This window comes from Penicillium mononematosum (genome assembly GCF_028829835.1).
Source record: "Penicillium mononematosum strain IBT 11891 chromosome Unknown utg000005l:1.0-9366267.0:1.0-9372171.0, whole genome shotgun sequence".
NCBI lineage: Eukaryota > Fungi > Ascomycota > Eurotiomycetes > Eurotiales > Aspergillaceae > Penicillium > Penicillium mononematosum.
Genome location: NW_026643275.1, coordinates 1423650 through 1435867, shown reverse-complemented (window position 1 = coordinate 1435867; position 12218 = coordinate 1423650). Strand labels below are relative to the sequence as shown.

The following is a 12218-nucleotide window of genomic DNA, read 5'->3' as shown; positions in this document are numbered from 1 at the left end:
TGCTCGTTTGCCAGGGCGCATTTAGACAACTATGGCTATCCCAATGACTTTCTGACTGACTGCACTTAGACTGGAAATCTACAGGGGGGATGAACATAAGGCACAGCTAGCTGGTATTGAAATCAGAAGATAAAGCTGAATCGACATCGCGCCTGTGAGCATGCTTTGGTTCCATTCTCCCGTCTGAGCCGATGGCAAAGGGAGGCAATAATAAAAGAGATAATGATAAAATACATGTGATATTCGAAGGAACAACGTTGGATATTCATGTTGGTCGACCACCAAACTTGATTTTCAGCTTGGGCGTAGATGTGGCAGAGGGTTTGGGAGTTGCGCTTTGCGCAGGTGATGGTCTGGGAATGTGGATTTTGGGGAGATGGTTGGGAGTTGGGGTTCCTGGAGCCAGGCCAGTTTTGGACTGCTTGAACGTAATACGGGTTGATGAGGGTGCGTGCATGCCCTGGTCCTCGCGCTTGCGCTTGGAAGACGGACCCATGCGGGCTTTAGTAGATCGGTAGAAACGTAACTTGCCATGACCTTGATTCTGCACACTCCAATATCGAGGAAGTTTCATCCGCACGAGTTTAGAGGTGATTGGATCGTACAGCGTTCGACAAAGGTCAGTGAGCTCGGACAGCTCCAAGAGGCCCATGCACGGTGAGTTACATGCTGCCCACATGCATTCCTTCATAGATGCGTCGCCAGCAAGCTCTCGTTTCAGGGCTTCGATGGCGCCGGGAATGGTTTGACGTCGTGCGATGTCATCTCGGCGGATTTGGGTGGAGGATTCTTGTTCGATGATCAAACCATCCGTTTGGGCGGCTTCAGCTTCTTGAGGACGACCGAAAGCTATCTGCGCTAGGGTCTGACCTAGCAAACGTAGAGCTTGGTGGCGTATCCAGGCTGACGAATCGGCTGACAATGTGAACATGAGCCATCGAAGAAGATCCGGGTTCTGGGTAATATCGAGGTCAACCAAGCATTGGAAGGCTTGGATCCGGAGAAGGTCATATGTTCCTGCTCGGGTATACGGGATGAAACGCATCAAATCCAGGTCGATCATCTTAGCTTGCATTAATTGCGCCTGGCATTTGAGAGCAGCTCGAGAGTAAAGGTTCTGGAAAGAGCTAGACCATTCGTCCATCCGTCGATAACGGTCAAACTCGGCGATGGCATCTTTGTCCAGTTGTTCCTCGGCCTGGGCCTCGAGAACACGTTCCATATCAAAATGATCCAATTCCTCATCCGTCCGCGCCTCGTTTTTACCAAGCATGGCATGGCATAAGGACTTCATCAAGGACGCAACATAGAAATTGTCTGAGTACTCATTGTTCGAGTTGTCATTGAATTTCAGTTTATCGAAAAGGAATCGCTTCACCCTTAATGGGGTTTTGCCACTGTTGTCGCGAACTTTAGAAATTGCCTCAGGGATGACTTGTTGGAGGATATAGGCCGCTCGGTCAGAGAAGTCATTCGAGCGAGTCATGGGCGATCCCGGGAGACAGAAAAGCTCTTGGAACGCCTTCTCGAGATGATACAGACCAATCCAATCAACCTCATCTTTCGCATGTTTTACCAAGGCACGCGCAGCTGTGGTACGTATTCCATGGAAGTATCGACTATCCATGAGTGTGCGAACAAATATGGTGGAAATCAGAGGGTGCTCTCGTTGGGCAGCCATGTATTGTAGCGACTGGGAATGTTAGCACCGTGCTTTCACTCGTTGAAAACAATATAACTCACCTCGAGCTGGGCCACAACATCTCGATCTTGCTGAAGCTGCGAGAGATACATGTACCCTGGCATACCGAGAGATAGTTTGCAGATCCACTCAAAGTCTGCATCCATTCGGATCCACTCATAGGATTCCTGTCCCATTCGTTCCTCGTCCTCCTTCGTCCAGTCAGCCAAGCGCCAAGCCTGCGTCTCTTCTTCGGTTTGAAGCACATCTCCGAGGCAGTAGAGTAGAACATCTTCTTGAACTTCGGCATCACCTGAGGCCACGGCCCTTTCCCTCTGCTTTTTGTTGCGTTTGAGCCTTTTGTACTTTGTGTTGTATGGAATGTCGAACTTTGTCACCCCCTCCTTGATTTCAACGATGTGCTCATAAGGGGTTCCATCTGCCTCGTGAATCCGAAGGGTCATCGACCCTGTGAAGACCGGCTGAACTGCGCCCGCGTAGACGTGCCGGACCTCTTCCTTCACGTCACGCAAGAATGAATCTTTGTCGAGATCGCGAGGGGTTTGTGGTTCAGATTGGACCTGTCTGATCATCATTTCAACAACCAGCTTCTTCTTGTTGAACCGTTGGGTCGCTTGGAATCGTGGACATCCCGCCCCGTATACCCATTGCTGGAAAAAGACGTCTAATTTCGCGTGACCCAGTCGTTCACAGGTCTTCTGGAACAGGGACGAGGTAACAGCTCCATTCGGTATATCGCCCATGCGGGAGTTCAAGAAAAGTCGAGAGATAATGCGGGACATCGTGGCCTTACCACTCGCCTTGGTCAGTCGGCGATCCAGAATGAACAAGACCAACGGCGCTTTCAATGCAACAAAGCGATATTCGGAGGGGTCAACCTTGAGAATGTTACCCATGTCGTATATCGAGGGGCGCTCAAAATCCAAATCGCAGACTTGATCAGACATCTGCTTCAGTCTGAAACGGTATTCGTTGTTGCCGCACAGCTTTCTCATGAACGTATCTGTAATGTACCATGCCACACCAACTGTCACCCATGTATCTGAGGGCTCGGCTGGAATGATGTTGATTCCAGTCCACTGACATGCCAGACCGTGCACCTGAGCCCGAGTAGACTCATACATGGGGTCGATCATCTCGGCTGGGAAGAGCAGATGGCTGCTGCAGATTGACATGCACGCAGTTGGGAGACTATCAGTTGGAAGATCGTCGACAAAACAAATCTTGTAGCTGCCGAATGGATACGACCCGTACGACAAAGAGAAGAAGTCAATCGCCTGAGCCATGGGGAAACTGCTGTTTTGAACTTCGTCGGCTCTACCTGGGAGGCAGAATGCGTGCAAAGGAATGGCATTTTGGCCAAGCTGTTCATCCTGGTCACTTTCGCGGAAGTCGGCCAGGTTCACATACTCGAATGGACCAATGGCAAACCCAATCTGCAAGGCTCCCAATGGTGAATATGACGCGAACGAAACTGTTTTGCGAGTATGGTCTTTGGGATCGACAATGTCATCGGTTAAATCGCCGGAGCACACCACGGACATGTCAAGGCCCTCATCGTCCGCAGAAAGTTGGCGGCTTGTCGCTTTCGAGCGGGATGGGGTCGCTGCACCGGACACATCTCGGTTCTTCCGGTCGAAAACATCGCCAAGAGAACTAGGGCATGTGATAGAAACTTCCCAGGTACATCGCGAGGACACATCGTCCACGCATGGGAATAAAGGACAGCCGATACCAGACTCGAGTGAATTGGTGGTGTAGGCATGAGGGTACCGTTGATCCCCATTCTCGACACCGACAAATTGTAAGCCGTCCCGAATATTATCAATAACAAATCCGATTTTCACTGTCAGAGCCGTGAAGCGCGGAAGGTTTGCTTCTGGCGCCCTGGCACTCGCAGGGCCATCCACATTTTCGACGGTAGATTGTAGCGCAATTTGGTCCTGTGCCTCGGCTGAAGATGGATCCAGTTCTTCGATGCGGACGCCCTTTGGAATAGTGATGGGTAGGTTAGGTCTTGGGGGGGTTTGCAAGAGGTTGTGGATCTTTGGTGTCAATCGTTCATGGTAGTGTACACCGTACAGTTGTAGCGAATCGTATTCATCAGTGTATTTCGTTGTTGCAGGCTTGCCGTTCACGCTCAAGTGCTTGACCTCGCCTTGTCGAAAATTCAGCCAGATTGTACCTAGGTCTCGGCGGCGAGGGTGGACTGTGATTTCCGTGGTTCCTCTGAGACTTTTGGAGGCTAGATCAACGTCAAGTTCGACCTTCTGATGTCCCACGCTGAATCCCAGATCAAACGGGCGTGCCGCGGCACCAACGGGGAGTTCGACAACACCCGGCATCGTGATAAGATTGCTCAGTAACGAGACGCGCGGGGAGCGCTTTGAAGACCATCCACCGTCATATCCAACCAGGCTCAATATGTGATTGTAGTGTCGAGGGCGGGAAAGAAATCGAAAGCAGTTGGCGTGGCGCAGATTAAAGCTTCAGATGACAGTGAAATGCGAGATGGGCGATTACGCGATTATGGTGCTGGATGGATTATCGCACGGCGCTGAGGTAGATTGTAGAGTAAGGGAAAAGTCAAGTGAGGCCCAATCAATGCGCTCGAGGGCAATACTGGCTGCGGCAATGCGACTTAAGTCCGAACAATGCACCAGCAAATCCCGCGTGGATTCGGTCAAGTCGAGCTTCCCTTGTTCGCGTTCCCGATGCGGAGCAAGGCACGTGATTCCGACCTGAAAATCCATCTGGAACAATTCCCACTTCTCCTTTTCCTCCACGTATTCTTGCGAGTCGACATTTGTGTTTAAAGGCATGATTTGATTTGGTGTGCATTTGTCTATTTTACTCTTTTTTTGCCCATCTCGCTATGAACTGAGAGGTGCTGGTGTTTACTCCCCCGACTATACTCCAATTCCGCGCCTGACCCAGCCCAATCTCCAAAAATGAGCGCAATCTACCGGATGGTCCAAGGTTAGTGATAGGAAGACTGTTGACCATACTTATTCGCAACCATACGCTAACTCGAATGGTCCACCTCTACAGAGACCCAAGATTCCCTTTCCGACGATGCCCTCCTACCCCTTAAGTCTTACAAGTATTCCGCTGTGGACAAGTCGTTCATTTCTCGGTATATTTTGAAGCACTATGTATGACAACCTTTCGAACCTTGTACGAGTTACGTTCGGAATAAGCGATTGACTTTTCTTCGGTTTAGTGGAATGCCTTCGTCGAACTTGTGCCGATGTGGATGGCCCCGAACATGGTGACCCTTCTTGGGTTCATGTGGATCGTAGGAATATCTTCATCATTCAGATTTTCGTGCCAGATATGGTGGGACCCGTGAGTTCTTGTTCCTGTTCCTTACTCGGTGTTTTATTGGAAGTGGCGAGTTAACCAGATATTTCAGGGCCCCGCTTGGATCTACTACAGCTTCGCTCTTGGCATGTGGATGTGAGTGACCGGCTACCCCTCCATTTATATGATTCCGACTCACGAAAATAGGTACTCTACCCTCGACAATGTGGATGGTAAACAGGCGCGCCGAACGGGGACGTCCAGCGGACTCGGGGAACTTTTTGAGTTTGTACCGCACTCCGAACAGCCATGGATGGATCACTAATCAGGTACAGTCACGGTATCGACTCTTTGAACTGCACTCTGGCCAGTCTGCTCTCGACAGCCGCAATGGGCTTTGGAGCCTCACAAATTGGTGCTTGGACTGCAATCGTGCCTTGCTTGGCCATGTATTTCTCGACATGGGAGACGTTCCACACCCACACGCTCTACCTCGGCTACTTCAATGGCCCGACTGAGGGCCTCCTCATTGCCTGTGCAACTATGATTGCCTCCGGAATCTGGGGTCCTGGAATGTGGTCTCAACCCATTGTTGGGTTCCTTAACTTCCCCCAGATCTTCGGCAACAGCTCCGTTAAAGACCTCTGGGTCCCAATTCTCCTGGGAGGCTTCTTCCTCGGACATCTTCCCGGATGTGTTATGAATGTAGCTGAGGCCCGCAAGAAGCAGGGGCTGCCGTTCACCCCTTTGCTTAAGGAGTGGGTGCCTATGATTGTCTTCACCATCTCCAACATTGCCTGGCTGTTCTCGCCATATTCAACTATTCTTTCCGGGAATCACCTCATTTTATTCTGCTGGGTTATGGCATTCGTCTTCGGACGGATGACCACCATGGTCATTTTGGCCCATCTTCTGAGACAGCCCTTCCCCCTCTGGACTATCATGCAAGCTCCCCTCGTTGCTGGCGCGGTCCTGATCAACCTGCCCGTGATCGGCTTCCCGGTCGTTGCCCCATGGCTGGAACTGCTTTATCTCTGGGTGTACTTCTTTTTCGCTCTCGTTATTTACATGCACTGGGCTGTCCTCGTCATCAACCGCATCACGACTTTCCTCGGCATCAACTGCCTTACTATTCGAAAGGATAAGGGTGCTGCCAGAGACAGAGCCTATCGCAACCTCGGTGAATCGTCCCACCTCGATCAGTCTCACGCTTCGACTGACACATCCAAGACACATTAACTTAGTATACGCCACGCCATCATCTATCGAAGAATCGACGATCGACACTAGTTCAATCGGGCAACTCCCGTTGGAGTTGCCACAAAAAGCGCCCAGAGCGGCGCATTGTCTAAATGTTCAACCTCATTGTAATTATGAACATGTCCATTCCTTCTACATATGTGGTATTATCTTGATCTGATGAGAGATATAACCAATCCCAGAGGGGTGGATTTTGATGAAACCAAGCATGGAAATTGCACCCTGCTACACTGCATATCTGTACTTACGAGAATATTAATATTTGTGAATAGATCAAAATCAAAATCAAAATCAAGTTAATTAATATTGACAGAGAACATAGTACAGGAAATTAGAGTACAAAACCAAAGCAATCAACGCTTGCAAAAACGGAACAGACAAAATCAAAAGTTCACCCCAAATTCGTCTCGGTTTTTCATTTCTTTCCCAGTCCAAGAGCATCAGTCAAACTGCCCAGACCAAGTCCATTGATCAACTTGTCCAATCCAAGGCTGCCAAGCAGACCATTCAACAACCCACCAAGACCAAGACCATCAAGCAGACGACCAACCAGTCCAAGCACGCCGTTCAGCAACAAACCAACGCCAGCGATGATCTGGAACAATGGTTCAGAGAGAAGACCCCAGAGGGGGCTGAGCTTCTTCTTAGCATGAGGCATATCAGCGATGCGTCTCTTGCCGTTGTCAATGGTCTTGATGACCGTCTCAGTCAGCTCCTTAATCATGTCGGCAAGCTGGTATTCCTCGGGAGTGGCATCACGGGAAGCAGCGCGTGCCTTAGCTGTCGCGGCAACCCGTCCATCGGGGTCGAGTGCACGGATGGCTCCATTGCACTCTTGCAGAATGCGCCCTCCTTCTTCGAGGAGCGGCTTGACCGTTTGGACAAGCTTCTCCTCGTCAAGTTCGTCCTTCGGGGTGCGATCGGCTTTCTCGCAGGCCTGGATGTTGTGTTAGTACTACTGCGTGAAAAGCTATATATCAGGTTAGAACTTACCTCGGTGATCTGTTTGCAAACAGGCTTGACTTGATCGAGAGTCTGGCTGAGGATGGAGATCATCTTCTGCGCGAGCTGGCGGTCGGACTCGGCCTTCGCTGCAGCCTCCTGCTCTTCGGGCGTGGGTCCTGCCTCTTCCTCCTCCTCGGCCTCAGGCTCGGGAATGTTCTCAAGCAAGGTGCATTCGCCAATCTTGTTACCATCGTTGTCAACAACATAGCCATTGTCGTCGACGGTCTTGCCGATCAGCGTGGCAAGGTTACCCGAGGTCAGCTTGCCAATAAGGTTGCCATCCGCATCGCGGACTTCGCCTTCCTTGGTGATCTTCCGCCCAGACATGGGGTTGACATCACGCTTCTTCTCCTCGGGCTCCCAGCGCTCAGCCTTACCGATCGTGTTGCCGTTCTTGTCGAGGACGTCACCATCCTCGTCAACCTTGCGGCCGAGGAGGCGCTTAGCGTCTCCTTCAATCAGACGTCCGACGATTTTCTCGCCGTCCTGCACGACCCCGTCCTTGCCGACGACAGCGTTGTCGAATCCGTAGAATGGTCCTTCAGCCTTGTCCTGCTCAGCCCCAGGGATGAGCTCGGCACGTCCAACAATCTTGCCATTGTCACCCCAGATCTGGCCCTTGCCGTCGACCTTGCATCCAGCGAGGCGCTTATCACCTTCGACAATGCGTCCGACCACTGCACCAGTGCTGGGGTCAACAACGTTTCCAGCCTTGTTGACAACCTTGCCCTCCAGGATAGACAAGTCTTCCTCGGTAGGGGCTTCCTCCTGGGGAGGCTCGTAGGGCTCAGCACGACCTTTGACATTGCCGTACTTATCGGTGATCTCGCCATCCTCGTCGACAGCTCGACCACGCAGCTTCTTGGAGTCACCTTCAATAAGCTTACCAACAATTGATCCCTCGTCATCTTCGACGAACCCATCTTTGGTCACAAACAGGCTCTCCATACCGGCGAAGGGACCCTCCGGCTTGCTCTCGATCTCATCGTCGGGAATGAGCTCAACACGGCCAACGACTTTCTTCCCGTCGTAGATCTCGCCGTCCTCGATCTTCTTACCGGCAAGCTCCTTGGGATTTCCCTCGACAACACGGGCAATCGGATACCCCTCGGGTCCGATGACATACCCAGCCTTGTTGCATGAGAGCCCATTAACCGCAGAGAAATCAGGTCCAGTCTCTTCCTCCTCGGGTTCAAGGCGCTCAGCGCGCCCAATGACGTTACCCTTACGGTCGAGGACCTCGCCATCCTCGTCAACGCCACGGCCGCTCAGTTTCTTCGCATCACCTTCGATCAGGCGACCAACGCGGTTCGAGTTCTCGTCTTCGACGAACCCGTCTTCACCGACGACTAGGCCTTCCAGACCGGAGAACGGCCCTTCTTGGCCTTCGTCCTCCTCGATCGGGAGCGTCTTCGCTTGGCCGATCACGTTGCCGCGGTTGTCCCAGAACTGGCCCTTGTCGTCGAGTGTTGCGCCGAGCTTAGACAGTTTCTTCGGGTCGCCTTCGGTTAATTGGCCAACAGGCTTGCCGGTAGCTTTGTCGATGATGTAGCCGAGCTTGTTGCAGACCTTACCTTCGAGGGTTTCGAGGCCAGGCACCTGCTTCTCGACATCCTCGGCAGCATCCTCGGCGGTCTCCTGTGCGTCTTCAGCCGCGTCTTCGGTGGTGTCCTTGGCCTCTTTGGTGGTATCTTCGGCAGTGTCTTTGGTACCTCCCACCTTCTCATTGAGGGCATCCGAGGCGTCTTTATTGGGGTCTTCGGCGGTGTCCTTAGCATCGTCGACTGTGCCATCTACGGCATCAGTAGCGTCTTCGGCGTCGACGACGGCATCTTCGGCAGTAGACTTAGCCTTGTCGGCATTCCCTTCGACATCGGAGACATCATCTTCAACCTCCTCAGCCGCACCACTAACGGCGCTCTTACCCTGATCGGTAGAAAGGCCATCCTGAGCATCTTCATACTGATCCTCAAGATCGTCCTTAGCACCACCGACCTTGTCAGTGACATCGCCAGAAGCCCCTTCAATGGCCTTCTTCTGCTCCTCAACAGGAATCAAATCAACACGACCAATGGCATCCCCCTCTTCATCAACGATCTCACCGTCCTCATTGAGGGTATACCCAATAAGGTCTTCAGGGTCCCCCTCAACAATCCGGCCGACAATCTGACCAGCAGTGTTCTTGATAACACCGCCATCAGAAACAGGAAGCCCTTCAAGCTGAGCGATATCGGTAACAACATTCTCCAGATTAACCTGTCCGACGTTCTGCTGAGCATCATCGGCGGAATTCTTAGCCTGGTCCGCGACCTCGTGGAGGATATCGACGCGACCAATCAAATCGCCCTCCTCATCGAGAATCTCCCCGTCATCGCCGACAGTCTGTCCGACGAGATCCTCCGCATCCCCCTCGACAACCTTGCCAATGGGTGTCCCGTCCTGTCCGAGGATATCCCCGCCTTCGCCGACGTCAAGACCCTTCAATGCAGACAGGTCAAACGGCACAGGAAGGTTATCGGTGGCAGACTCGGTGGCATTTTTAGCACCATTCTGGACACTCTCGGAACCCTGCTGGGCTGTCTCCTTCGTCTTGCCGGCGAGGCCCTTACCGGTCAGGCCGGAGGCACGGCCGAGGGGGGCTGCGGAGCCGGAGGCGGAAGGCGCCTGGGAAGCGGCATCGTCTGGTGGGGAGGTGGGACGGCGCTGCTCGGTGCGCTTCTTCGACTTTGGGGAGGGTGTCTCTGGGACGGATTGCTCTTCGATGTCGTCGTCGAGTGGTTCGGGGGCTTTCTGGGAGAGTTTGCGGGGTGTGGTTGACTTCTTTGTGGCTTTTGGGCTTGCGGCGGCGGTGCTGGGTTTGCTGGCTGCGCTGGAGTCGGAGCCTTTGCGGGCTTTGGCGGGGGTTCCGGCCTTGGAGCCCAACTTTTGGGGTGCTTTGCTCACGGCGGGGGAGGACATGGTTGTTTTTGTTCGGGATTGGATGGGTGGGCTTGAGATGGGTTGGTGTGTTGTTGATATGAAGAATCAAAATCCAGTTGTGTAATTGCAAATTGAACACAATGCAGTTGTTTTCGTTAAGGGGTGTGAGGTATACTTCGTGAAAACGTATGCTGGTGAATGATAATGTACAAATCCCGGGAACAGGGTGTAGTTCGGGAGTAGGTGGTAGTTTCTAGATAGATTGAAATAGAATAGTTTTGAATAATCAAAAGAATAATTTCATCGGCGGGTTCAAGCGTTTATATAAAGAGTTAAGTGATATATCATCGAACAATCCTACTCTCACAGCTGTCTATATAGGCACAGTACCCAGGCACAATACCTGCAGAGCCTACTACGTCATAGTCCGTTGATATCATAACGGCTTTTCCCTAGTATCAGTATTGCACGAAATCCTTGTTCGGAGGATCGTCATAGAGTTAATCTATACAACGTATGACTAGCGTGTGGTAAGGCCGTTAGTAGCATCATCGGCATCATGAAGTGGAGCGATTAGATGACCTGCCAAGTGGGGATTCGTCTGGGAAATGGTTGATCCATATAGTACTGCAGGGTTGGCGCACGAATCAGAGGGCCCGACTGGGATATTAAAGGGACTGTGGCTAAATCGGGGTGTAGAAGGGGAGTGGAGGTGGAACGCTGTGTTTCTTAGCATAGAGGGGAGTTTAAGCTGTACAACTCGGAGGCACCGACATTGTACAATAGTACGCGCCTACTGCTTGTAGTATAGATGTCTGATTCGTTGCACGGATGGCATCTTCTCCGAGTAGAACTGTGATATTGAATTCATCTATGTCATGTTCCTGACCTAAAGTCTAGATTATCCAGACAATTGAAATCTAAGATGTAACATGATTGGTCAATATCAGGACATTTCCATGGATTCAACCCGAAGCCACGCTGTCGCAAAACGTGGAAAGGCGTGGACAAACAAATCACAGATCTATCAGAGACCACATATGGTGTCCACTATAAGATTTGCCTCCACTACGTGTCACTTTCTGTCACTGTCCCTGTTGAGAAGGGAAATCAAAAAGAAAAACCCCGGTTCGCCAGCCGCACTCCGGATCATCATTACATCAGAAGTTATATAAAAACTCTTAAGCAGTGCAACAATCCAGGAACTCAATGTTTCTCCACGTGAGCGTTTGATATACAATATAGGACTCATTTACCTGCAATAAACATTCTATTCAATGACGATTTCACGAACCACCTAGAATATTTGTGCGACTATCCCTGAGTTGTGTACTTTGTATATTCACAAGCCATAAAGAACAGTAATAACAGAAAAACTGGCTCAGGGTCGGGGTCCCTGTCAGAGGCATGAGCGTAGAGGTATGAGATCATTTTTAATATATTTTGGTGGGGAGTTCAGCCACACAAGTCATTGGCTATCATCGTCCAAATTCAAGGAATATTGTGTTTACTTTTCATACTCTTCTCCAAATGGTATAATATAATTGCAACTACCATTGATACACCCATGTATATGTACTATTATTGTAGGTCGTGCAACGGCTACACTGCAAATTCTCCGGTTTTTAACTTCCGAAATCAAGATTTAGCCTCCGCTACGCCTTGGCGTCTGTGTACTTTTCTTCGTTTGGATCGATCGGTTCGATATTGTGATGACGATAGTGTACTGGGGTCGTGCAACCTTGCAAGGTCCTGTATATATATGTTGCATGTTATAACATGTTCTTTGCCAAACTGCCACACTAGCCTTTTTAGTATTAGCCTGGCTGAACCCGGCAAATATAAACCACGCTAATATTCGCTCATTCAATACCAAAATTTATAGACTTCACTTCCGATTGAGATCAATCAGTGTTTTTCTCATCGTTGCCATGTCACTGTTGTATGTGTGGTCGCCAAGACCCGCGAGGTGTTTGTGTCTCTTGGCGGCCCCACCAAGCTCCGCTATCTCGATAGCTACGCAGCGGCA

At 51.0% G+C, this 12218-nt stretch overlaps 4 protein-coding genes across 4 annotated transcripts; 1 reads left to right on the top strand and 3 right to left on the bottom strand.

Moving 5' to 3' along the window:
* Positions 1–265: 265 nt before the first annotated feature.
* N7519_008636 (transcription initiation factor TFIID subunit TAF2) lies at positions 266–4047 on the bottom strand (the record flags this gene model as incomplete). The annotated part of the gene is made up of 2 exons (XM_057295411.1): positions 266–1693; positions 1744–4047. 2 exons carry the CDS (start codon positions 4045–4047, stop codon positions 266–268), a joined length of 3732 nt encoding a protein of 1243 aa, XP_057143293.1.
* A 174-nt stretch (positions 4048–4221) lies between these two features.
* Positions 4222–4524, bottom strand: N7519_008635 (uncharacterized protein; the record flags this gene model as incomplete). The annotated part of the gene is made up of 1 exon (XM_057295410.1): positions 4222–4524. The coding sequence occupies one exon, from the start codon at positions 4522–4524 to the stop codon at positions 4222–4224; it is 303 nt and encodes a 100-aa protein (XP_057143292.1).
* Positions 4525–4653: 129 nt separating this feature from the next.
* On the top strand, positions 4654–6244 carry N7519_008634 (uncharacterized protein; the record flags this gene model as incomplete). Its single annotated transcript, XM_057295409.1, has 7 exons — positions 4654–4681; positions 4754–4857; positions 4926–5000; positions 5024–5050; positions 5118–5161; positions 5213–5290; positions 5341–6244. 7 exons carry the CDS (start codon positions 4654–4656, stop codon positions 6242–6244), a joined length of 1260 nt encoding a protein of 419 aa, XP_057143291.1.
* Positions 6245–6680: 436 nt separating this feature from the next.
* Positions 6681–10228, bottom strand: N7519_008633 (LEA domain protein; the record flags this gene model as incomplete). Its single annotated transcript, XM_057295408.1, has 2 exons — positions 6681–7202; positions 7259–10228. The coding sequence occupies 2 exons, from the start codon at positions 10226–10228 to the stop codon at positions 6681–6683; spliced, it is 3492 nt and encodes a 1163-aa protein (XP_057143290.1).
* Positions 10229–12218: the final 1990 nt, after the last annotated feature.